The sequence below is a fragment of the Lonchura striata genome, chromosome 22, assembly GCF_046129695.1.
Source record: "Lonchura striata isolate bLonStr1 chromosome 22, bLonStr1.mat, whole genome shotgun sequence".
NCBI lineage: Eukaryota > Metazoa > Chordata > Aves > Passeriformes > Estrildidae > Lonchura > Lonchura striata.
In genome coordinates, this window is record NC_134624.1 from 3,448,210 (window position 1) to 3,473,138 (window position 24,929).

General features: G+C 50.7%; 1 protein-coding gene and 1 long non-coding RNA gene across 2 annotated transcripts; one reads left to right on the forward strand and one right to left on the reverse strand.

The window, feature by feature from the left end:
- Positions 1 to 463: 463 nt before the first annotated feature.
- On the forward strand, positions 464 to 3,456 carry LOC110480267 (uncharacterized). Its single transcript, XR_002467079.2, has 3 exons — positions 464 to 579; positions 837 to 938; positions 2,771 to 3,456. It is a non-coding gene; the product is annotated as an uncharacterized LOC110480267 (long non-coding RNA).
- Positions 3,457 to 5,198: 1,742 nt separating this feature from the next.
- Positions 5,199 to 17,342, reverse strand: TMEM268 (transmembrane protein 268). Its single transcript, XM_077787942.1, has 9 exons — positions 17,012 to 17,342; positions 14,682 to 14,807; positions 14,558 to 14,564; positions 11,636 to 11,723; positions 10,395 to 10,544; positions 8,869 to 8,979; positions 7,389 to 7,466; positions 6,308 to 6,493; positions 5,199 to 5,517 (listed from the first exon to the last, which is right to left on the reverse strand). Exons 1-9 carry the CDS (start codon positions 17,109 to 17,111, stop codon positions 5,338 to 5,340), a joined length of 1,026 nt encoding a protein of 341 aa, XP_077644068.1. The 5' UTR covers positions 17,112 to 17,342; the 3' UTR covers positions 5,199 to 5,337.
- Between the last annotated feature and the right edge of the window lie 7,587 nt (positions 17,343 to 24,929).

A 24,929-nucleotide genomic window follows, 5' to 3' on the forward strand; every position in this document is an offset into this window, starting at 1 on the left:
AAACTTCCCGGGAGGGGCAGGGGCTGGGCTCTTTCTCCAGGCAGCACTGACAGAACCAGAGCACACAGCCTCCAGCTGCACCAAGGGAAATTTAGGTTGGATATTAGGAATAAGTTTTGTACAGAATGAGTGATAAAGTTCTGGAATGGCTGGCTGGGGAGGTGGTGGAGTCACCATCCCTGGGTGTGTTTAACAAAGCCTGGATGTGGCTCTGGATGCCAGGGTTGAGTTGAGGGGTTGGGGCTGGGTTGGACTCGATCTCGAAGGTCTCTTCCAAGTGATTGGAAGGTCGAGATCAATGATCTTGAAGGTCCCTTCCAAGTGATTCTGCGATTCTGTGGATTCCCGGGCAGGCATCCCAGGTGCTGAGCCCGTCCCCGCGTGTGACCGACAGCAGCATCCCGTGGGAGGGAGCCAGGCAGCGAGGAGGGGAGGAGGAGGAGGAGGAGGAGGAGGAGGAGGAGGAGGAGGAGGAAGCCGAGCTGCCGAGTCAGCACTGCAGAGAGCGGCACAGCCGGGCCGGCTGCGAAGGACGCGCTCGCCGAGCCCACGGGAAAATGGTTTGAGTAATAATCAACGGTAAGGAAACCTCTGCCTTGGGGAGAGAGCTTAGAGGGGAAATACTCTGCGTTTTTCACGCCTTGGCTGGTGGGGGGAGCCAGGCTGGTGCTGGAGGGGTTTGGAACACAGCCAGGACGGCAGGCAGGGAAACGAGTCCCGTTTGTCCCGGTGAATCCAGTCCCTCCCTCTCCGTGCTGGGGTCCGGCGGGCTGGGGAGGCTGGGTTGGGGGAGCTGCTGTTTCCCAGTGCCACAAAGGTGTCCCCTGTCCCCCCAGCCTGCCGCTATGTGGCCAGCAGGATGAGGAGCCTGTGCAGCCGGGAGCTCCCGGAGCCACCGCCCTGCCCGGCGCAGGCAGCGCCCCAAAACCAGCAGCAGGGTAAGTGTGGGGACAGGGGACTGGGACACCCCCATGTCCAAAAACCAGCAGCAGAGTAAGTGTGGGGACAGGGGACAGGGACACATGTCCCAAAGCCAGCAGCAGGGTAAGTGTAGGCTCAGGGGACTGGGACACATGTCCCAAAGCCAGCAGCAGAGTAAGTGTGGGGACAGGGGACTGGGACACATGTCCCAAAGCCAGCAGCAGGGTAAGTGTAGGCTCAGGGGACTGGGACACATGTCCCAAAGCCAGCAGCAGGGTAATTGTGGGGACAGAGGACTGGGACACCCCCATGTCCCAAAGCCATTAGTAGGGTAAGTGTGGGGACAGGGGACTGGGGCACCCCCATGTCCCAAAGCCAGCAGCAGAGTAAGTGTGGGGACAGAGGACTAGGACACCCCCATGTCCCAAAACCAGCAGAAGGGTAAGTGTGGGGACAGGGAACAGGGACACATGTCCCAAAACCAGCAGAAGGGTAAGTGTGGGGACAGGGAACAGGGACACATGTCCCAAAGCCAGCACCAGAGTAAGTGTGGGTTCAGCGGACAGGGACACCCCCATGCCCCAAAGCCAGCACCAAAGTGTGGGCTCAGGGGACACAGACATGGACCCTCCTCATCCCAAACCTGCTGGGATGGGGGGCAGGGCTCAGCTGGGCTCAGCCAGGGGTGGGAGGCACCTCCACACTCTCTGTCTGTGCTCCCAGGACCAAGCTGCAAAAGTTTCTCTTCTCCCCTGCTTTATTTCTCTTGGGTTTTGTTGTTAAATGTCATTCCAACCCCAGCAGAGGGGAGGAGTAAATAGCAGCCTTTGGAAAAGGGGACAAACGTGCTTTGGGGTGGGATTAGGGGGACAAGAGATGGCACCTGCTCCCACAGAGCTGTGTGTCCCTGGGACACTGTAACCCAGAACCCTGCCAAACACCAAAACACCATACACTGAACTGGCAATGAGAGATTCCTTCCCAGTCTGCCCTCCCTGGTCCGTTTAAAGCACACACCTGAACCACAGTGGCTTTGCAGGTAAAGCACAGCCCCAGTTTGGCACGGTGACTGCAGCAAGGACCATCCTGGCTCCTCTCCCTGCCCCAGCCAAGGCATGGAAAGTTCTCCAGAATCACCTGACTGCGCTGCTCGGGTGTCAGAGCTCCCTGGCAAAGTGAACTCAGCTTTGAGCAGCGGGCAGAGGAATCCCAGCACGGCAGGGATCTGCCCCACCCGTACTGGTTTCACTGGTTTGGCTGAGTGGCTCCCGCTGGCTCCTGAGCAAACATTCCAGAGCAGGAGCACATTCCCGGCAGCTGCCACATGCCTGTCACCTCCTGCCTCTGCCAGGAGCTTGGAGCTGTCCCTGGAGACTCCGGGGAAGGCGCAGGGCTGAGCCATTCCCTCCCCTCTGCCCCCATGAGCTGTGTGGGAGGGGAGGAAGGGGAGTTGTGTGCACAGGGGGACCTCAAATATGTCAGAATTTCACCTGTCCCCTAAAGTAACAGCTGGATCCTGATCAGGGAAGGGAAAGGGGATGTGTCCCTTCACTGCTGCCTTGATCAAAGGTGTGTGAAGGGGAAGCAGAAGGAAGGAGCAGCTGCCATCCTGCAGTGGGAGCCAGGACTTTGCTGAGGCTCCAGGAAGATCAGGGCAAGCACTTGGATGTATCAGGGAGAGGAATCAAACTCCTCTCTTGAGCAAAGCTCCTTTCTGCAGTTAATTGCTGGGTGTTTAATTGCAGTCAGGATAGCTGAGGTTTTCAGAGGAACTTACTGTCCCTTCCAGGACCTTTCTCCTTGGTTAATCCCAAACCCCTCTCTTTTCTCCCATCCTTATCATTCGCAGATGTAAAACCAGAGCTACCAGCACCCCCTGAAGCACCAGCCTCACCCCCCCGCAACATCAAACCCATCCAGTGCAGGTCCTGACAATAAAACCCTCATGGTCCTCCTGTGAAGGCCACAAGATTTCTTCCCACTGATTTTTGCTGGAAATCCTGTATCCCAGGGATTGGAAAATATCAGCAAATCCCTGCTGGATCTGCTCTCGGCACAGAAGCACATTGATAGAAAACGTCCTGATCAGTGTCTCACGACCAGAAATTTCTAGTTGGCAGGAAAAAAAAAGAAGATTCCCAATGTGTGTCAGATGCTCCTGGCACCCGTGGGCCATGGAATACCAGGGGAAGAGCAGGAACCATTTCATCCTAGCAGGGAAGTAGATTTTTATACTGTGAAACTAAGTTATGCTCCTGGTGATATTGGTACAAATTCTGACCATTTCCATAAAGGTCCCAAAGCAGTTCCTGAGCTGGAATAAGGAATTTGGGTGTGTGGGACTCCCTTTGCCCATGGCCAGTGGTGTGCAGCACCCCCAGAGCAGAGGCTGCAGGGATGCCAGCAGGATGTGCCCCCAGCCCTGCCCTGTCACAGGGCAATGACAGCAGAGCCCCAAACCCCAGCGGTGTGGGGGGGATTCTGCCTGACCCCTCCTGTGACAGCTCAGCCAGAAGTAAAGGTGGATGAAAATCAGCTGCTTGGCAGTGTGGTGGTTTTTCTCCTGGAAGGAGTTTGGTGTCACTGCAGTGCTTGGGATCGTGCACTGGCAGCGTGGGGCGATAAGGGGATCACATGGGAGGTCACTGATAAGGTTATTATGTGCGTTTTGGGGGGCTCACTGATAAGGGAGTCATGTGGGGAGGTCACTGATAAGGGGATCCTTTGTTGGGGGGTCACTGATGAGGGGATTGTGTGTTGGAGACTCATTAATAAGGGGATCCTTTATGGGGGGGTCACTGATAAGAGGATCCTTTGTTGGGAGGTCACTGATAAGGGAATTGTGTTTTGAGGGGGGTCACTGATAAGGGGATCCTTCATGAGGGGTCACTGATAAGGGGATCCTTTCTTTGGGGGTCACTGATAAGGGGATTGTGTCGGGGGCTCACTAATAAGGGGATCCTTTATGGGGGATCACTGATAAGGGGATCCTTTGTGGAGATCACTGATAAGAGGATCATGTGTTAGGGCCTCGCTGCTGAGGGAATGGTGCTGGGGCCTCCAGGAGGAGATGGATGTCACCATTCCTGGGGCAGAAACAAGGGGAGAAGGAGCAGATCCATCCTGCACCATGGGAAGTGCCAAATCCTGTTGCTCCAGGGCTCAGCCTCCTGCTGCCACCCCGAGTGATGGTCTGGCCTTTGCTGGTACGAGGTTGTGTGAGGGGGTGATGGTTCTTGGCACGAGGCTTTGGACACAAAGGAGTCCCTGGCCGTCCCTGGGTTGTTTCTGACCCCTGGGGCAGCTCCTCCACCCCGAGCTGCTGGGCAGGAGCTCTCTAAGGTGAGCAGCTTTCCTGCATCTTTTATTAGAATCCTATTTTCACTCATTCATCCAGGACAAGCAATTACAGCTCCCTTCTCTGCCCCACAGCTCCTCCACACTGGAGTGTGGGCCACTGTTGAAACTCAAAATGTCCCTCAGACATTTTCAGATGTTCCAAGACCAGGTCAGAAGCATTTGAGACCCTGGCAGGCAGCTGGAAACAGCTGTGATTTTGGATTTGAGCCATGGAATGATTTACCAACCATGCAGGAAGAACAAGAAGTCACAAAAGTTTAGATATTATAGAAGAAGTAGTCACAAAGTAAAGGGAAGAATTTTTGAGTGCTGTACAGGGGGTTTTGGTTTTGTACATGGGGGTCAGAGGTTTTAAGATGGATTTGGGATTTGGGCCTGTCCTGTCCTCCCTCTTTCTCCTTCCTTACCTCCATGTTCTTGGTGATGTTGGCACTCACAGATTGGTTTAGAGTAGAAAAGCACCATTTAATATAGGTAATAGGCATTGGGGAAAAACTGTAAACATGGAACACGTAATGTACCATATAAAAGATAGAAAAGCACCATTTAATATAGGTAATAGGCATTGGGGAAAAATTGTAAACATGTAACACGTAATGTACCATATAAAAGATAGAAAAGCACCATTTAATATAGGTAATAGGCATTGGGAAAAACTGTACCCATGTAACACGTAATGTACCATATAAAAGATAGAAAATCCCCATTTAATATAGGTAATAGGCATTGGGGAAAACTGTAACCATGTCACACATAATGTCCCATATAAAAGACAGCAGCAGCCCTGGGCTGGAGAGAAGAAGCAGTCGGGGTCAGAGAGGATGTCAGGGTGTGTGTGTGCCTCTGCCTGAGCTGGGAGCAAACCACAACAGCCCCAGGAGAAAATCTTTTAGATAACTTGCAATAAACTGCCTTGAGACCCAACAACAGAGACTGCTGAGCCTTTCTTTGGAAGCTCGGGCTGGAGGAAAGACTTTTCCAGCACACGGAGCCCCTGAACCAGGTTGGGCTCCGTCATGGGGACAGCTCTACTTTGGTGTTTTCAGCTCCCTCTGCTCAGCTGCCCCTGCCCCAGCAGTGCTGGGGGTGCAGCACGGTGCTCTGGATGAACTGGCAGGGACAGGGAGCGCTGCTGTGGCCCAGGTGTCCCCCTGGGCTGGCCCGAGGGAGCCGGCCCGTGACCAGCAGCCGGACGTAGCAGGCGCTGAAGATCACCAGGAGCTGCTGGGCCATGGCCTGCAGGGAACAAGAGAGGTGTCAGAGCAGGGCATCCCTGAGCAGAGCATCCACCAAACCCCATTTTCTCCCCGCTTCAAGGACTGTCCTACTCTGACAGGAGCAGGACAGCAGCCAATGGCACAGAGAACTGTGTGCCCTTGTGGCCAGCAGTGCTGTCCCCACAGGGGGGTGACACCAAGTGACTGCTGGCCCTGGAGACCTGCCCACTCTGTCCCTGCCTCCTGGGGCTTTTTTGGCCTGTAGACATCCAGAGAGCCTCAATCTGCAGGGATATCACCTGCACAGAATTCACTTAGTGACAGTGACAGGAAAACTGCAAAGGAAATCAAAATAATCCCTTTGGTAGCTCCGTGCTGAGCAGGAATCAGGGCACATTTGTTGCTCAGCGTGGCACAAGTCTTTGAAGGCACCTTCCATGGAGGAGACAAAGGCTGGGCTCATCCATGGCTCAGCTCAGCCTGGGCAGGGGCATCAGGTCCCTGGGGAGAGGTTTTCTTCGAAACAGGACACTTGGGACCAGCAAGGAAAAGCCCAATCCATTAATTCCTCAAGGATTATCACCAGCTGCTCAGACAGCTTTGAATGTAGGTTTACAAGCGTGGAATTCAGGTTTTTAAGGGTTTCCTCCTCCTGCTCCTTGCAGCACCAGGGCTGGAGAAGGTCTGTGTGGATTTCCAGGTGCTTCTGCTGGAGAAAAAAGTGGTGTCCCCCATGGCTGGGATGAGTCTTGGAGCTGAGATGCCTTGGGGGGTGATTTGGTGCCACTGTGGGGGATATTTCTCCTCACCTGGGGTGGGCCCTCGGGGATGAGGTGCAAGAGCTCACTGCAGGTCACAGGATCTTTATTCAGGGTCACCTTGCTGGATAAAAGAGGGGATTCTTCACTTGGAGCCTCCTCCTCCACCCTCAGCTCAGGCTGAACTGCCACATCCAGGGCCACCCAGAGCTTGTTCAGCCTCTGCCTCAAGCCTGCCTGGGAGAGAAGGAAATTTTGGGGCTTTCCAAAGGCAGGCAGCAGTGGTGTCCTGTGGAGAGACTTTACAGGGCACCATTTCCTCCTGCATGGATTTATTCCTGGGATTTCCCACCCCAGGCTGCAGTGGTGTCTTGAGGACAGAGTTTAAAAGGTGCAGTTTTCTCCTTTTTTGCACATTTTTCACTCCTGGGATTTCCCATGCCAAGAGCTGTGCCCAGCACTTGGAGCTGGGTGTCCATGCCATGGCCTGGCTGCCCTCAGCTGCCAGTGAGTGCCCCCAGCACCACGGGCACAGCCTGGCATGGAGAGCCCTGCCTTTAAAAACAGAGTTCTCTCATCCCCTGTGTGAGTCAGGGAACTGCTTCCATCCCTGCAGCTTGCAGGGAGATGAGCAGCCTGGAGATTTCAGAGAGCTCTCACCTCTCACCCCACAAAGGCAGTTCAGTGGCTATTTACACACCCACAGAGAGCAAAACGTTTTCTGAAGGCCAAGAGGACAAAGTTTGTCTATAATTAACTCAACCCAGCAATTCCTACTCCTCCAGGCTATCCCATTTATTCCAGGAGGACAGCTCAAGGTGGCAGCTGTTTCAAGGTGTGCCACATGCTTCCAAAATTTGCCTTTCGTTCCTGATGGCTTTCCATCATTAAAGCTGCACAGTTAATTATCCAGACACGCACATTCCATGGGGCCTGGACAAATTCCTGCTGAACTGGGCAGGGACAGGTTCACTTTATTCACCTCCCAGTCTGCCCAGCTCCCAGTGCACAGCAGGGGAATGCCAGCAGGGCACTCAAACACTCATTTCTCCTTGCCCACCTCCACCCCAGCAAATCCAGGGCTTAGGGCAGGACCTGCCTGTGTCCCCAGGCTGTCCCCAGTGTCCCTTACCTGTGTCCCCTGCAGGTGAGTGATGTGGGCTGCCAGGGCCTGGAGGCAGGGCTCGGGGCTGAAGTGCACAAACCACAGCTGCAAGGGGCAGGTTAAGGAAGGATCCTCTCCAAGCCTCCCCTCCCATCCATGTGGATGCTGGGATGGGCTCACAGGGAGCAGAGATGAGGCAGGTGATGCCCTCAGGGCAGCCAGGACCCAAATAACACAGCCCAGGGCTGGTTTGAAGCCTGGAGGGTTTTAAGACAAAACTCCAAGCTAATGGGGAAGCAGAGCCAGTCTTCCCTCACCCCCTGCAGCCTGGGATGACCCAGGGTCATTTCCCATCACTCATCTCAGTGACCCCACACTAAATAAACTCTGGGGCACAGAGACACAGCTGCCCTAAACCCCTTCCTGCTGTCTCACCGTTGTTTCTAGGGATTCACTCCATTTCTTCTTTACCAAATTGCCCATTCTCAGTGCTGCCATGAGGACGCTGTTGAGAAGAGTTTTCCAAGAGGTTTTGGGGATGTGAGTCCTGCCAGCTCTGAGGCAGCCAGAGCTCTGTCCTTGTGCATCTGCTGCACCTGCCAGCAGCACGGGGATGCAGGAAAATGTAAAATCCAGAGGGTTGAAATGGATCTGACATTGGTACAGACAGAGCCATTGTAAATCTCTGGGTTATTTGCTGCTCTCAGGCAGTTTTGGGACAGGTAGGTCAAGGTGAAGGCTCCCTGGATTAGTGCTCTAATGGACTATGCTGGCCAGAATAAACATGGAATTCAGATTTACAGACATGGAATTCAGGTTTACAAATGTGGAATTCAGGTTTTTCAGGGTTTCCTCTTTCTCCTGAATGACTTTGCCCTCCTGCAGTGCTCACTGTCCCCTTCCCTGCTTCAGCCTGGCTTCCCTCTCCATTTGTATTTCAAGCCTCTCTGTGTCTCTCTCACCTTCCTTTAACACCTTCATGGAGCCTTAAAACTCTCCATTCCCCCAGATCCCTGTCTAGTGCCGAAAAATAAACTCTGAAAAGCAGCAAATGAGCCCAAGGATGGGGATTTTGTTTTTCTCCATGTTAAGAGTTTTTGGGGGACTGCTTGGTTTTCTTCCTTTTGTTTTTTAGTGGTTTTGAGGTTTTTTTGTGCCATAGGAGTTTTGCTATCCCTCTGCCTATAGGCAGAATCATCAGTGGCACATAATTATAATTATTTTTAGGAATAATTATCTGCCCTAATGAATCCCACTTCAATCCTTTAGACTCATTATTTCCAATCACCTTTGGGTATATCTCAATCCCCACCTACAGGAGAAATAAAACCATCCCAATTTCTCATACTATCCCAAAGCAAATCCTAGGAATGCCACCCTCTGGATCACAGCACCAATAATAATTGATGTTGTGATTAATTCATAAATGTAATTTGTGTAATTGATAAATGCCCCCAGCAGGAGGCATTTATCCAGGAGGGATCTGACCAATTCCCACCAAGGATACTTGTAGGGTGTTGTGTGGCCCATCCAGGACATCTGTAATCCCCAGGATTATGCTGTGTTTGATGAAGATTTCATTGACAGCTGCCAGCCTCACATCTGTGTTCACGTTTAGCTGTTAAAGAATGCAAGGAAAAATAACACAAGCCACAGCAAAAGTCAACAAACTGCAGCTGGATAATCCCATATACTGCAGCTCTGAAAGGAAAACAGTGGGATTGAATTCCAGTGTCATGTTCTCCCTTCCATCCCCCAGCAATCTCCTTTCCTGAACCTCTGTGAACTCCCACATTTGCCTGTTTTCCTCTTGGAAGAATCATTTGCTCTGAAACCCCCTCTGGATTTTGAATCGAGACTTTCCAATATTATTCTTCAGCCAAATAAATGGTGCCAGTAATGCCAGAGGCAGCAGGGAATGCAAGGAGGAATCCCCAGGAGCAGGGCAGGAGCCAGAGCTGCTGTGGGAGCACAATCCACACTCTGCAAGGGCTGGTCTGCAGGGTGACCCTGCTGTGGCCTCTCAGTGCTCAGAGAAGCTTCGAGAGAGCTGGAGAGGGACTGGGGACAGGGGATGGAGGGACAGGACACAGGGAATGGCTCCCAGTGCCAGAGGACAGGGATGGATGGGATATTGGGCAGGAATTGTTTCTGTAAGGGTGGGCAGGCCCTGGCACAGGTGCCCAGAGCAGCTGTGGCTGCCCCTGGATCCCTGGCAGTGCCCAAGGCCAGGCTGGACAGGGCTGGGAGCAGCCTGGGACAGCGGGAGGTGTCCCTGCCATGGCAGGGGTGGGATGGGATGAGATTTAAGGTCCCTTCCAACCCAAACCAGCCTGGGATTCTCTGAGCCTCTGATCTCCAGCAGCAGGAGGTCTGATGCTTGAGCACATCCAGAGGAGGCAACAAGGCTGGTGAGGGGCTTGGAACACAAGCCCTATGAGGAACGTCTGAGGGAGTTGGGGTTGTTCAGCCTGGGGAAAAGGAGGCTCAGAGGTGATCTCATTGCTCTCCACAGCTCCTGAAGGGAGGTTGTGGACAGGTGGGGTCCATCTCTTCCACCGGGCAGCACTGACAGAACAAGAGGACACAGCCTCAAGCTACGTCAGGGAAGGTTTAGGTTGGATATTAGGAAAAAAAATTTCACTGAAAGAATAATAAAATACTGGAATTGTCTTCCTAGGGAGGTGGTGGAATCACCATCTATGGATATGTTTAAAATAAGACTGGACTTGGCACATGGTGCTATGGTCTAGTTGTGGTGTTAGGGCATAGGTTGGACTTGATGATCTTAGAGGTCTCTTCCAACCTCATTATTCTGGGATTCTGTGACCCAGCCTGAGCAGCTCCAACACTTCCTTCCAAGCCTTCCATCCCCTCCCTTGGCTGCAGAACACCCCTTGCCTTCCCTGAGTGCTGTAAAATTATTCCCTCCTCCCTGGATCCTTGTATTCTTTGCCTGCAGCTAGGGAATGCCCAGCAGGAGGAATCCTGCTCCCCTCTCTCCACATACCCACACCAGGAGCCTCCTCTCACCTTCCTCTGGTGCCCATCAATGACCAGGATCACCAGGGCAGTGAGAGCCAGGGCCACCAGGGTCACCAGCACGCCAGCCCCCCAGGAATGGCCCAGGGAACACAGCTGGAGGGTGGAGTAAAGGTTTGTCCAAAGAGAGATGTAGAATACCTGGGGAAAAATAGAGAGCCTGGTGAGAGTCACAAACCATGAAAGTGAGAAAAGTCACACGAAGAAGAAAATAACAGTCCCTTCTCCCTTATAAATTAAGTCCCATGAGAAAGGACAAAACTTCTTTCCAATAATAAACAGAGAAAAGAAAGGACAGGAAGGACTGAGTGAGCCCTAGTTTATTTTTAAAAATCACCACTCACCAAAGACAAAGTGTGAATTATTAATGATGATTCATCCCTAGGAAGGATTTCAACAGAGTTCTTCCATTTAGATGAGGAATGCACTCACTGAGGCATATTAATAATAATTCTCAGAGTCCCTGGATTTAGAAAGTTCCTATTTCAAGGTGTGCAGAGACCACTCCATTACAGTAATGCTCAACCAGTGTTCACTGACACAGGGCTAAAAGGTTGTGTTAAAGGCAGGGACAACTGGATTCCTTCACCTCACAGAGCATGGATTTGGGCAGGACATTGCCTAGGAGCAGGTGATATGAAGGGCATGGCATCTTCTCTTAATGACAAAACTTAGGTGCACTAAACAGGTACCAAACCCCCAAAACACTGAGCACCAATTCCTACAGTATCAGTGAAAGGAGAAGATTTGTATAATGGCTATCCTAAAATTAAAAAAAAAAGTAATTAAAACAAAGATTTGGGTTTGATCACACCCTTTGCAGCTGCAAAGCACCAGCCTCACAGCAGATGCTCATGGTTGAGTCTCTGGAGGAGTTTCTTTCACCAGAAGAAGACAAACATTACCAAAAGCTGGCTGATTCATTGCTCTAAATTAGCATTAGGACCAGAATGCTTTCAGATCTTTAAAATCAAGCTCTAAACCAAGCGTGTTGTAGGTGCTGTCACCTCAGCATGTGCTGGGAACCCATGGACAGCCTGCTTTGGTGGGACTGCCAGCAACAGGGTGGAGAGAGAGCCCTGCCCTCCATCTGCAGGAATTCTGTGAGCTGGAATTGCCAAGAGAAGCCAGCAGGAACGTGTTAGAAGCAGGATTTGCTGCCCAGCCCAACCCCACTCCCTCCCTGGGCACAAGCACCCCGTGCCAGGCTGGGCAGCCCGTGGTGCCCTCACCATGGCCATGGCAATCTGGAAACCCCTGGAGCTGTAGAAGAGGTAGCGCCTGACTTCGGGCCTCAGGACACCCTCCTGGATCAGCCTCCTCCAGGGATCCATGGGCACCTGCACGGGAGCAAACACAAAACCAGAGCCACCTGCTGCCAGGGACCTCATAAAATGGGGAAGCTGGACAGGGCAGAACGCACATCCAACCAATATGATTAATGCAACGCTCCCTGTTTATTCCAGAGAAGATGGCAGCTTTTATACACTTGTCTTGGTTTGAAAAGACAGGAGTCTGTGAAGGAAGGCAAAAGCCTCCTGTGAAATGGAAAGGTAAACTCCCTCCCTCTGAATTACCATAACTTTAAAAAGGCTCTCAGGTAAAGATATGGGAATGGGAATAACAGTTCTTTACTAGGAGAAAAACTAAATAAATGTAAAAAAATAAATTAAAAAAATGTAATTAGTACAAATGAAACTAGTGATGGAGTCAGAAACCTGACACCCTGAGGAGTCAGGGTGTTGGGAATAGTCCAGTTAAATGGTGGCTGCTCCTCCTGCAGTGGCAGATGGAATGCTGCTGGAGCAGAGATCTGTAGCAGGGTGGAGTTTTCTCTGACGGTCTGGGGATGGAGTAGATGGGCCTGGTCTTCCTCTGGGGATCCAGCAGAGAAGAAGCTGCTTCTCTGGGAATCCAGCAAAGGACTGCCCTGGTGTCCCAAAAATGCTGATTTTATGCAGGTAGGAGTGCTTGGCTCCTCCCTCTGGGTGGAGCATCTCCCAATGGGATGATGGAACTTTCCCAGCCATGCAGTGAGACATTCCATGGCCATTAACAGAAGATTCTCCCCGGAGGGAGACATTGTTCTTGGGAGAGATAAGAAAACTGCCCAAGCTCCAACAGATGGCAATAGAATACATGCTGATCTTACAAGCCAGGACAACATTTCTATATAGTTTACAGATTACAAAGGCACTCTGATTGGCAAGCCAACATTGTTTGTCTTTGTCTTAAGGTGGCCTAAACCTCACACTATAAACCTGTACTGCTTCACACCCAGACAGCCCAGTGCTCCCCATCACACCTGAATACAATTTCTAACTGAGCCACAAACTCTGAATTTCTAACTGCATCACAAACTCTCAATTTCTAACTGTGTCACAAACTCTGAATTTCTAACTGTGCCACAAACTCTGAATTTCTAACTGTGTTAGAGGCTGGAAGGCCTCGCAAGGCCCAAATCTGAGGCCTAGGCTGGAGTAGCTCAAATCTCATTCCAAACATAAATCATGCCCTCTCTCTCTCAGAAATGCTGCAACAGCCACCCTCCAGCCTGGGCTCCAGTTCCCAGCAGAACCAGGCAGGGCAAACCTCGATACAGAAGGATGAGGAAGAGCCTGGGATGCAAGATGTGGGAGGTCAGGTGGCTCTTCAAAGTCCTATTTATTGTATATTACAGCTCTTCAAAATGCCATTTGTTGTATACAAAATGTTGTTTGATGTATTTTACAGCAGCCATGGGTTGTGGGTGACAGCGCCACACTTACAGGTGTCAGCTCCAGCTCTAGGCAAACCTGAAACCCCTTTAGTTCTGGTTACATTGCTTTAGATACTTTGCTTTGCTGAGCATTTTAATACCTAAGAACCAATCAACACCTTTACATTACCTACAGCCTATCATAACTATCATTACTTATTATGGTCATTACTGCCCAACCACATGAGTTACAACCACATGTTACACTTTAAGCTTAAAGTTGTTTTTCTGTTTTCTTGCAGTGGAAAATTCTTAGACCCTTTTTCTAGTTGCCACATCAACATGTTTGTTTGCCTGTGGTCTCTTCTGCTTTTCCTAAGACCTATTTCTACTTGGTGAAAAACATCTTTTTTCTTTGTGGTCAACATATCCTTTGCTCTAGTCATGAAACCTCCTTCCAGCTCGAATTAACCTTTGCTTTCTTAGCTGTCCAGCAATGGCTCAGCAATTGTCAACTGACACATCTCTTATTCTTCTATAGCAAAACTTGCTTCCATCTCTGTTCTGCTCTCAGGTTCTACATTCAGATATCTTTATTCCAAGCACACACATCTGTGAGAGTTCTTTGTCAAATTTTCCTCTTTCCCAACAATGTAGAACACATTTTATGGTGCAAAAAGAAAGGATCCATCCCAGTTTATTTTGTGTGTCCCCTTTTATAGGGCTTTTAAGAGCATCCCCTGTCTATCCCAAATTTGTCAGTAACAAGTTGTTATTCTGTATTGATTGGTCACTCAAACCTCAGGTGTGTACATGAAGGGAAAGTTGTTTGTGAGAGATAGTTTTCAGTACAAAAACAGTTTATACAAGTGGCTAATGTTTTCCACAGTCCTAGAGCCCTTTCTCAGGAAAAACAAGTTGTTTTTCACTGCTGCAGGACTCTGTTCTCACAAAGAGCTGTCGGCTTTCTCATGGCTTCTGTCAGCTTGAGTCAGGATTGGGTTTGTAGACCTTTGGCCTGCTGTTTCACTGTGAGAAATGAATTTGTAGAAAATTTTTAAAGTTTGATAGAAGGTTTATATAGTGTGTATAAATTTAGTGTGTAAATTTTCTACAAATTCTTTTCTCACATTTCACTACCACTCCTTGTGCAGTACTGCAACCCAAATCTGTGTCCCAGAGCTGCCTCCCACAGGGAACATCTCCAATCCCACCCACAGAGCTGCCACAGACCCAAAACTTGTGTTCCTGCCTCAGCTGCAATGAGTAAAACCTGCCTGGGAAGGGCAGGGGAAGTCACAAGGGAAGAAAACCCCTTTTTGTGATGAAGGACAAGACAAGGCAGATATCCCAGGAATGCTCTGCCCTATCAGAGTGAATTTTAAACAAAATTCATTCCAAATAAACTTTAAAGAGTTTCTTCACTGAGGTTTAAGCCAAGTTCATCCCAGTTGACTTCCAGCCTACAGGGAATAGACTGAAGTCAGACTGACACAAGCAACTCTCAAACCAAAAAAAACCCCAAAGCCATCTGGGACGTAGGTGTAAATGCAAATTATGCAAATGCAGCTGGAATTAACTCCCAGGGGAGCTCACCTGGATGCCGAGGGACTGCAGTTTGTCAGCACATAGGTCCATGTCGAAGGAGGAGGTGGGGCAGGTATTGTCCATGCTGAGCACCAGCAGCACCCGGCCCTGGGGGGGCTCTGCAAGAACCCAAAAGAGTCATGAGCACAGCACTAGGGGGGTTTTCACAGAATCACAGAATCACAGAATCATGAGGTTGGAAGAGACCTCTGAGACCATCAAGTCTAACCCATGCCCTAACACCACAACTAAACTACAGCACCAAGTGCAATGTCCAGTCTTTTTTAAACACACCCAGAGATGGTGATTCCACTGCCTCACTAGGAAAACAATTCCAGTATTTATTATTCTTTCAATGAAATTTTTTTTCCCTAATATCCAACCTATACCTTCCTTGAGATAGCTTGAGACTGTGTCCTGTTGTTCTGTCAGTTTTATCCCACAGCCAAGCAGCACCTGGCAAAAGGGAGGCTGAGAACACAAACCACCCGGATGTGATTTAAACTGATCCAGATTCCCCTCCTTGGCCATTGCTAAGGAGCTCTGCAAGCAGCCTGAGACCCCCTGGAAGGAAACAGACTGCAGAAAGGGAGGAAACCCCCAAAACATCCCAGGAGTGAGTAGCCAGAGATGAGGAGATAAGAGGATGCTCTGATCTGCAGCACAACCATGTCCTGCCTGGAGGTCAGGGTGAAACAGCAGGCCAAAGAATCCTGACTCAAACAACTTGTTTTCCACAGTCTTAGAGCTCTTTCTCAGGTAAAACAAGTTGTTTTGTGAGCTGGAATTGCCAAGAGAAGCCAGCAGGAAAGTGTTAGAACCAGGACTTGCTGCTCAGCCCAACCCCGCTCCCTCCCTGGGCACAAGAGCCCCGGTGCCAGGCTGGGCAGCCCGTGGTGCCCTCAGCATGGCCATGGCAATCCGGAAGCCCCTGGAGCTGTAGAAAAGCCAGTTTTGGCTTTCTCATGGCTTCTGTCAGCTGGAGTCAGGAATTGGTGTGTAGGACTTTGGCCTGCTGCTTCACCACCACAATGGGCTCAGGCTGCTCGGTGGCACCGAGGCTCACTTCCCTCTTGGAGACCCTCCCACTGCCCACCCACCATGAAAACCAACTTGAGCACTGAATTCAAGTGCTGCCCAGCAATCCCATCACTCAGGAATGTGGCAGGGCTGCCCTGGAGCACCCCAGCTCCTGCAGCAGCGTGGCTCTGCTCGAGGCTTTCAGTGTCAGCCCGGGGCAGGATCAGAGATGCATCCTAGAGACTCAAGTCAGGAGCCTCAAATGTGTCAGGACAGCCTGTCCTAGATTTGAGGAGCAGCACGGGAGAGCTGTGATCTCCAGGCAGCCCATCTGGCATCCCCCGAGAGCTTACACAAGCTGTGCCACAGAGAGGGGAAGAGTTTGGAGCTAAGGAAGTGGCTGGTTCAGCTGAGATCCTGCTTTGCTGAAAGGTCCCACCCAAATTTCCTTCCCCTTTGCAGCTCCAGGGTCAGCCAGGTGTCCCTGGGCTGCTCCTGGGGACATTAGAACAAAAAGGGGGCCCTGCTGGAGGGTGCAGGGGGGTGTGAGTGACCATCCATGGCTCTGCCTGCTGCCAGAATGCTCCCAGCCCCATCCAACCTGGCCTTGGGCACTGCCAGGGATCCAGGGGCAGCCACAGCTGCTCTGGGCACCCTGTGCCAGGGCCTCACCTCCCTCATAGAAGGAATTTCTTCCCAATATCCCATCCAGCCCTGCCCTCTGGCAGTGGGAGTAATTCCCTGTGTCCTGTCTCTCTCCATCTCTCCTGTCAGCCCCTTCAGGCTCTGCAAGGCCACTGAGCTCACCCCAAATCTCCTCTCCAGGTGAACAACCCCAGCTGTGCCAGCCTTCCCTCCCAGCAGAGCTGCTCCATCCCTCTGCTCCCCCTGGCCCTGCTCTGGGTCTCTGCAGCAGCTCCAGCTCCTCCCTGTGCTGGGGCAGCTCTGCAGGTGGGGTCTCACCTGAGCACAGGGCACAGGGGCAGCATCCCCCTGCCCTGCTGCCCCCAGCACAGGTCAAGTTTCCCAAAGATTTCTCAGTTTCAAAGGCCAAGAGGAGAGGCCTTGCAGCGGGCTGCTTTTCAATAATTTGATTTCTTCATTCCTGCATATCAGGTCTTCCTAAAAAAAGCCCCAAAGCATCTCCATCCCCTTCCCAAACTGCTGAAACATCCACAGTGTTTTGGTACTTTCACAAGTGAGATTCTGTTAAAGAGCATCTTTGGTAAAATCTGTCAGTGGTTATTTTAAGGACACTGAGCTCAAATCTGCCTCTCCTGTTCGCAGTGAGCTGCTCCCTTACCTGTCACCCACTGCAGGGCTCCTTCCTTGAAATCACTCTTGCTGTACAGGAGGGAGGAGCCATTTTTCTCACTTCCACCGACTTGGCTTTTCTGGGCCATGCTGGAGGTGTGTCTCCTTGAAGGATTCTCTGTTTTCTGGTCAGAATTTCAGCATTTCTTTCTCTCCCTGCTGGGAAGCACCAACCAGCCCCACAGTAGCTGAGTGGGGAGCAGACTGTGAAACCCTCACTCCCACTGCTGCCTTCCTCAGGATCCTGCTTCCCATGAGCCACGAGGAATTTTTGAGCCCTGAAAAGAGAAAAAGAACATCCCAAATCCTGCAGAGACAGCAAATAAAGGATAACAACAGTTACTGTGCTCCTTGGGGACGTCAGCACCTGGTGTTGGCCAGCATGAGCTCAGTACACACAGACTCACTTTGTATGTTTGGCTTTTGTTGAGAGGTGGAAAAGTAACCTTTAAATATTCCTTAAATTACCCTGACATCCATCAGCATTCACATTTTGTAAGCAATTGCCAAGGAACAGTCAGGGTTTCTCCTTGACAAGCCTCTTTGCCATCACTTACAGAAGAACCTGGAGCTGGTGGAAATGCCCCTCCCTGGAAGTGACACTGGGACAGATCCTCACCACAGGATGGGAGAAGTGCAGATAAGGCAGAAAATGCATCTGCTGAAGGCAGAGTCAAGCAGGAGCTCCCACCCAGCAGCAGTGAAGCCTTTGAGGGTGTTTGCTTTCCCTTCCTTTCTCCTCTGCTTTCCTCTCCCCTCTCTGTTCTTTTCCTTTTCCCTCTCCTCTCTTTCCCTTGTTCCTCTCCTCTGCTTTCCCTTCCCCTCTCTTCCTTTATCCTCTCCTCAGTTTTCCTTCTTCCTCTCCTCTCCTCTCCTCTCCTCTCCTCTCCTCTCTCTTTTCTTTGCTTTTCTTTTCTTTTTTCTTTTCTTTTTTTCTGTTTCTCCTTTCCTCTGTTTTCCTTTTCCCTCTCCTCTGCTTTGCTTTCCCCTCTCTTTTCCTTTCTCCTCTCCTCAGTTTTCCTTCTTCCTCTTCTCTACTTTCCTTTCCCCTCTCTTTTCCTTTCTCTGTTCCTCAGTTTTTCTTTTCCCTCTCCTCTACTTTCATTTCTCCACTCCTTTCCTTTCCCCTCCCCTCTCCTCAGGGAAGTTCTCCCAGCAGGCACAGTGCCCAGGGTTTCCCAGGTGCTTTTTTCCCTGCTGACACAGCTCTCTAACCTCCTGCCAGCACCTGTGGGCGGCTGTTAAATGCTTGGAAGACTCTGGAGTTTACTTTTCAATTACCTTCCACTCCAGCTCTCCAAAACCCCACTTACTCTTTAACCTCTGCTCAAACCAGGAGCCTGTTGCTGTCTCCTGGTGGGAGGATCCCTCACAGATCTCACCCACTCTCCTTCCAAAAGGGATTGTTCTGTTTCTGACTTTTTTTCTGTTGGTTTGTTTTGGGTTTTTTGGTTTTGTTTTGTTTTGTTGGGTTTTGTTTGGTTTTTTGTTTTGTTTTTGTTTTTTTTTTTCTCTGATGGTGGGGCTGTATTTACCCCCTTGCACAAAGCCAGGACAGTCTCTGGTTGAAGAATGTCAGAAAGGGAACTGAGGCAAGAGAAACAACATGCAAAATTTTTCTGATCACAGGGGAAAAAAACAAAAAGGGCTGAAAACTCCCTTAAAAAGCTGAAACTTAAAGGATCTGAACTTAAAGGATCCCTGAAAACTTAAAGGATCAAGGCAGTGAGTGTGTGCACACAGGATGGGCACAGCACCTGCTCTTCACTTGCAGGAGGGGATCCCCTGGGCACAGCTCTGCCATGAGGATCATGGGCACCACGTGTCACAGGGCACATCCCAGCACCAAAAGGTGCATTCAGACTGGATTTTCTCACTCCTTTCCCTCTTTTGCCTTCCAACAAAAGGGAGTGGAAAATCAAGACAGAAAAGCCCACAGAAGACAGAAGTAAAGAGTGAAAATACAGAGGAAATTAAACAAACTGAAGAAAAACCTGATTAAAACCAACCACCCTGTAGCTGCTGCTGGCACATCCATTTGGAGATGAATCAAGGCTCTCTGGCTCAGATGATGAGAATTTGGGGTCTCTGGAGGACAGTCCCCAGGAGGTGACAGTGAAGGTGCAGCAGCTCAGCCATCCTCAGGAGGGAAACAACCTTCCCGAAATGCTGGGAGCTCCTCAGCCAAAGCAGCTTTGCTTTTAGCTCTCACAGGTAAAATTTGGCTCTGCTTCCTTTCCCTGAAGAACTGCCCATTTGGGGATTTGGGTCCCCCCAAACCTCCCTCTGATCCCTCCTGAGGCACCTTGAGGAGCAGCCTCTCCTCTCCTGCACTCCCAGGCTGTGTTGTCTACATTTCTTCTTATTCTTTCTGCAATGCCAACATCCCTCTGGTGAATTGACTTCCTTCTTTTTTGGACACCTCCAAGCTCTCACTAAACAGCAGAGAAACACCCAGCAGGTCCTTCTGCCTTGTTCCCAGTGCAGCCAGCAGAGCCTTACCTGCTCCAGCTCACTCCTGGTGCTGGGAATGCAGCTCAGCCTCCTCCTCCTGCTGCTGCCTGTCCTTTACGTGCCACTGTCCCACTCTGCACTGCACAGGTGCCACACTGTGCCACCCCCAAGCAGGAAGGTGCCAGCCTGTGCTGGATGAGGTCCCTGTGTCCCCTGTGCCTCCTGGGAGCAGGGATTACCCAGGCCTGTGCCCCTGCCTCCCCCTCCCCACCCTGAGCTGCAGGCACCGACTTGCAAAATCTCCCTGGTGCATGTGACTCTCCCCCTGGGCTGCATTCACAATTGTGGGTTTAACCCTCTGTAGTTCCTCAAAAGTGTTCCCACGGAGAAGGCACAGCCACAGCGGGAGATTCTCCTCCTCACCTTCAGCAGTGTGGGGGTCCAGAGCTGGAGCTGGAGCCTGAGGAATGTGAAGAGATGAAGAGTGGCACAGACAGGAGGCTCTCCCCTTCCTCCTTCTCCTCCTGGATCAGCCAGGCAGGATTGAGGAACTACAAATCCCACGGTTGCACTACATCAGTTCCTGTGAGTGTTTCAGTCAAAACCAAACACCCAAGACAGGGCTGGAGACATCAGAAGAGGGGAAGGCAGATCTCAAGGCTGACAAGAGGTCACTGTTCATCAAAGGGTCATGGAAAGCACACAGGAACAGGCATGACAAGCAGGAGTTGTAGCCCTCCCCAAACCAGGCTGTGCTGATGCAAGATTCCCCTCCAGCAGCTCCAGAGGAAGGCTCAGGCACAGTCAGATGGATCCTCCAGAGCACTGCACATGCTGGAGGTGTTTGCCTGACAATGCTGAGGCACCATGAAAACAAAGCTCCTTAGCCTGGGAATCGTGGCGTCAGAGCTGCCCAAAAGCTGCAGGATCCACGGAGGGTTGGAACAAAGCAAATCCAGGGGTGGATGGTTGAAAGAAAAGGAAAAATCAGCTCTTGCAGTGTCTGTGTGCACTTCCTGGAGCAAAGGACGCTCTCCTGGAGGGATGGGTTCTGCAGCCCTGCTGCTCCCGAGCTGTGGGTTCATCCCATCACGTGGCTCCACACGCAACAGGAACAACTCCAAAGCCACTCACCCTCGTGGGATTTTGTTACGCTGGAAACTGGCACCACCACCCAGGTACGGGGGAAAATCCCATAAATCTGTCACCAGCTCAAGGCCCAGCTCCAATCCCCACCCAAGACAGGGCCATGGGAAGCTTTGAACTCTTTTGCAAACGTTCCTCATCAAAAGTTTTGGCTGTGTTTGCTCCTCACCCACACAGAGATGCTGACAGGGAACACGAGAAGCCAAGAGCACTGCCAGCTCTCCCCAGCAGAACGCTCCAGGCAGATCCCTGTGGGGCAATAACTTGAAAGCAGCGTGGATAAGGAGCTGCAGCACAGCCCCTGTGCCTCTCTTGTTTGGCAAGACACAAAAGGTCTTGGCATCAGCACCTCCAGCAGGAAACTCCTGCTCATTTCACGGGAGTGTTGGGATCACCAGAGGCTGGGAATGCCAGGATGGTTTGGCTTGGAAGGACCTTAAACCCCATCTGATCCCACCCTTCCACCAGCCCAGGCTGCTCCAACCCTGTCCAGCCTGGCCTAACCCTCCCCTTTGCTGCCTCTGGGGGAGTCCCCCACCCCGTTTTCCCAAATTCCTGCAGTGCTGGGCAGCTGCTCGTGGATTGCTCAGAGTTGATGTATTTGGTTTCACCTTTCTCAGTTACTCCTCCCTGCAGGGAGGCTCAGCCTATTGGTTTCAGATCATTTCTCCCACTTATCAAGATCATTTGGAGCTGTCATTCAGTGCTCTGTACTGTTTGTATCTTTTACCAGCTTGGTGCCCTGGACTTATATTGTACTCCCTGTTCCACCTGCTGCATTAATGAATATATTACAGGAAAACTGATTGCAGGGAAATGAAAAAATCTGCTTTTTCAAGATAGATATTTGAGGACTGTCCCAGGCTGACAGTGCCCATCCACCCCACCCAGCCTCAGGAATAACCTCACCCTTCTTCACATCCTTCATGTCATTTCTGAGGTCACTCTTCAGCACCTGTTTGAAATCTCAATGCTTTAAACAACCAGACACACACATTTAGTGTGGTTTTGCCTTTTCTGACCACGTTCTCTCTGCGTTTACTCCATGCTTTGATAAATTCAGCTGCTTTGCAATATTTGGAATTCACACCCCCATTATTCCAGCTTTTTTGATCACAGTCTGCATGTGGTTGCAGTTTCTCCCCACGTCAGCCTTGTTTGGACTGTGCACACTGCAGCCAACACTGGCACATCTCATTTTCTTTTGATGAAACTGCATTTTCAGGGGAGAACTGTGCCATCTCTTTCTTATGTTTTCCCTAGTGAGCCTTAATTAGGAGAACAAAGTTGTTGAACGCCTTGTATTGCCTTTCTCCTCCCTTCCTGCACACAAAGTCCTTTCACTTTGCGTTGTTGGATTTTTTTGTCAGCAAAGCTGACAGATTGACAGTCATTAAATATAAAAATTTATTTCACACTACCCATAAATTACAAGTTTCAAATGAAGAATGACACTTGCTTAAGGCACTGAGTGTGGTTCTTATCTTTTTGTCCTACTTCTGCCTTTTTCCTATGAAGACTTAAAGTATTATTCTTTTTACTATGGTAATGCAAAAAAATCTCTTTTCTCGGATCTCAAATTAAAAGAGGCAAAGCTCGCTATGTGCCTGGGATAATGATTCAGCTATTGATCCAGAAGATGCTTTATTAGATTATTTTGAGGCAGAAGAATGTAATTTAATACCAATTTATTTTCTATTCCTATGGTAGTCCAAGATAGAATCTTTTCTGCATGAAATTAGCACTTTCTCCTTTCAACCTCAAAGAAACATTACACTGTGCTCCTTCCTTGGATAAATTTGGGAAAACTTTTTCAGCAGAACATTGATCTAGAGGGTTCTCAACAGTATTTTCTTTAAGACTTTAAAGCCAAGACCTCAGCTGGGATCAGCAGGTTCTTGCCTTGTCTCTCCCATGATGCATTAATGCAAGAACTAGTGAAGAGAGGTAAAGGGGAAAGAGATTCCAGGTGAGGAAAACAGAGGCAAAGAGGGAAAACAGAGCAGGTTTAGTGCAGGCAGAGAGAAGGGAGAGGAGCTGCGTTGTTCACACAGTCATCTGTCACCTCCAGGGGACACGGCAGGCTGGTCCCACCCCACAGCAGCAGGACAGCACCTGGGATACCCCATCCTGCTGCTCACACCTCCCACGGTGTGCCCCACGGGCCAGGAACTGCTGCATTTTCTGTAGGGTTACCAAATTCTGCCTTCTCTCATGTCTGCTGGGCTCCAGGGTGGGAGAAAACAGCAGGAGCACAGAGCTGGGATGGCAGGAAAGGGATAGAGGGAGTGCTGCAGCTCACTGGGCTGATCTGCCATTAAAACAGCTCCAGATTTAATAAAGTTCATCAGGAAGTGTGCAGTGACCTCACAAAAGCAGAAAAATGAGGAATTGAAGCTTACCAAATGCGGGGTTGCCCCCTGGAATACCCTGAATTCCCTGATGTTGCCGTCCAGCACAGCCAGCCTGGCAGCTCGAGGCAGGGAGGGGGAGGGCTCCTGGATGTCCAGCAGCAGGAAAATGTAGGTTCCTCTCCCTGCTTCTGAAAGTGCCCAAATCCAGCTGCCAGGGGAGCTCCTGCTAAAGCACTGCCAGCCAGAATTGCTGCCCCACTCATGAGAGCTCTCTGGACTCCAGATCCGGGGTTAGAGGTGATTCCCTTCCTTTATTTCATAGGATCACAGGATCACAGAATATCCTGAGCTGGAAGGGACCCCAAGGATGACCCAGCCCAGCCCCTGTCCCTGCCCAGACCCCCCCAAAATCCCACCCTGGGCATCCCTGGCAGCGCTGGCCAAAGGCTCCTGGAGCTCTGGCAGCCTCGGGGCCGTGCCCATTCCCTGGGCAGCCTGGGCAGTGCCAGCACCTCTGGGGGAAGAACCTTTCCTGCTCTCCAGCCTGAGCTGCCCTGGCCCAGCTCCAGCCGTGCCCTGGCTCCTGTCCCTGTCCCAGGGCAGAGCTGGAGCTGCCCCAGGGAGGAGCTGCAGCCCCGGGGAGCTCTGCCCTCAGCCTGCCCCAGCTGAACCATCCCAGTGCCCTCAGCTGCTCCTCACGGGCCCCTCCACACCCTGCCCCATCCCTGCCCTCCTTGGATGCTCTCTCACAGCTTTAGATCTTTTTTTATGTTGTGGTGCCCAAAACTCCCCCAGCACTTGAGGCCGCCCCAGCCCAGAGCAGGACAATCCCTGCCCCTCCTTGGACACTCTCTCACACTGTAGTGCCCAAAGAGCACAAGTGCTCAATGCCAGGTGGTATTTCCAGGGATGGGAGCCCAAATAAAGGGAATCTCACAGTGGTGTGTGGGCCCAAAGCAGTTTCTGCTCTTTCTGTGGCACATGAGCAGCCTGTGGCTCAGTCCTGAGGGATTGTCACAGACTCTCAGAGTGGCTTGGGTTGGAAGGAACCTCCAGAGATCATCCTCCCTTCTCCCTGCTTGTAGGGACACCTCTCGCTATCCCAGGCTGCTCCAAGCCCATCCAACCCAGCCCTGGACACTTGCAGGGATGGAACAGCCACAGCTTATCTGGGTAGAGGAGCAGCAGGGAGAATTCAGATACAGATTTGTTCTAACAGCTGCTGTGGGCTTCACTCCTACTCCTCAAATTTCCTGCAAAATGCCCCAAAAATCAGATGTCAGGGGCAAGAAGCAGTGTGTCCCACTCCATATCTGTGTCAGGACTGTTCCCTGCAGAGCATTTCCCTGGCTTAGGCAAACTCCCTTTTCCTTTGGGAAAGGGCAAGATGAAAGAATCTCAACTGCAAATAAAATCTCTGCACTGCACAAAGTAAGGCAGCCTTCCCGGAGAGCAGTAATTGGAAATGCTTCCTTCAGTGCAAAGTTGGAGTCATTCTCAACTGTTAAGTTTCAGGGAAGTATTACAGAAAATTATTATTCTTAGAAGACATTAACACTTCTGCATGTTCTAAAGAGAGCTTCTTCACAGCACATTTGCCAAGGAGAAATAATCAAGGAAGATTTTTTCCCCCTGCTTCTGTTCTAAAGAAGGATAAACGTCCTCATTAACCAAGGGAAACTTATGAACCAATACAAGAAAGTGGAGCACACATTTCATTTTTTCTGGACAGTCTCACTGATAAGAGAAGGGATTAAATTGTTAATTACAGCCTGGAGCAAGGAGGGCTTTGAGGAGCATCCTGCTGGAGCCTGAGCACCTGCTCTCAACAGGGAGAAATGTCTCATCTCCAAAGGACAGAGTGAAATTACCATGGCTGCAACCTTTTATGAGGCCATAACACCTCTCCACATTACAGCACACGGATTAAAACTGCTTTGATCCTGTTCTGCT

What these genes read in the sequence shown, in the direction of transcription:
- TMEM268 (XM_077787942.1), bottom strand. Translation starts at nt 17,111, where the DNA reads ATGGCCCAGAAAAGCCAAGTCGGTGGAAGTGAGAAAAATGGCTCCTCC. An exon ending in CTCACCTGCAGGGGACACAG is followed by an intron (nt 6,494 to 7,388) that starts GTAAGGGACACT and finishes CTTCTCTCCCAG; the next exon opens with GCAGGCTTGAGGCAGAGGCT. An exon ending in TCCCCGAGGGCCCACCCCAG is followed by an intron (nt 5,518 to 6,307) that starts GTGAGGAGAAAT and finishes TGTTCCCTGCAG; the next exon opens with GCCATGGCCCAGCAGCTCCT.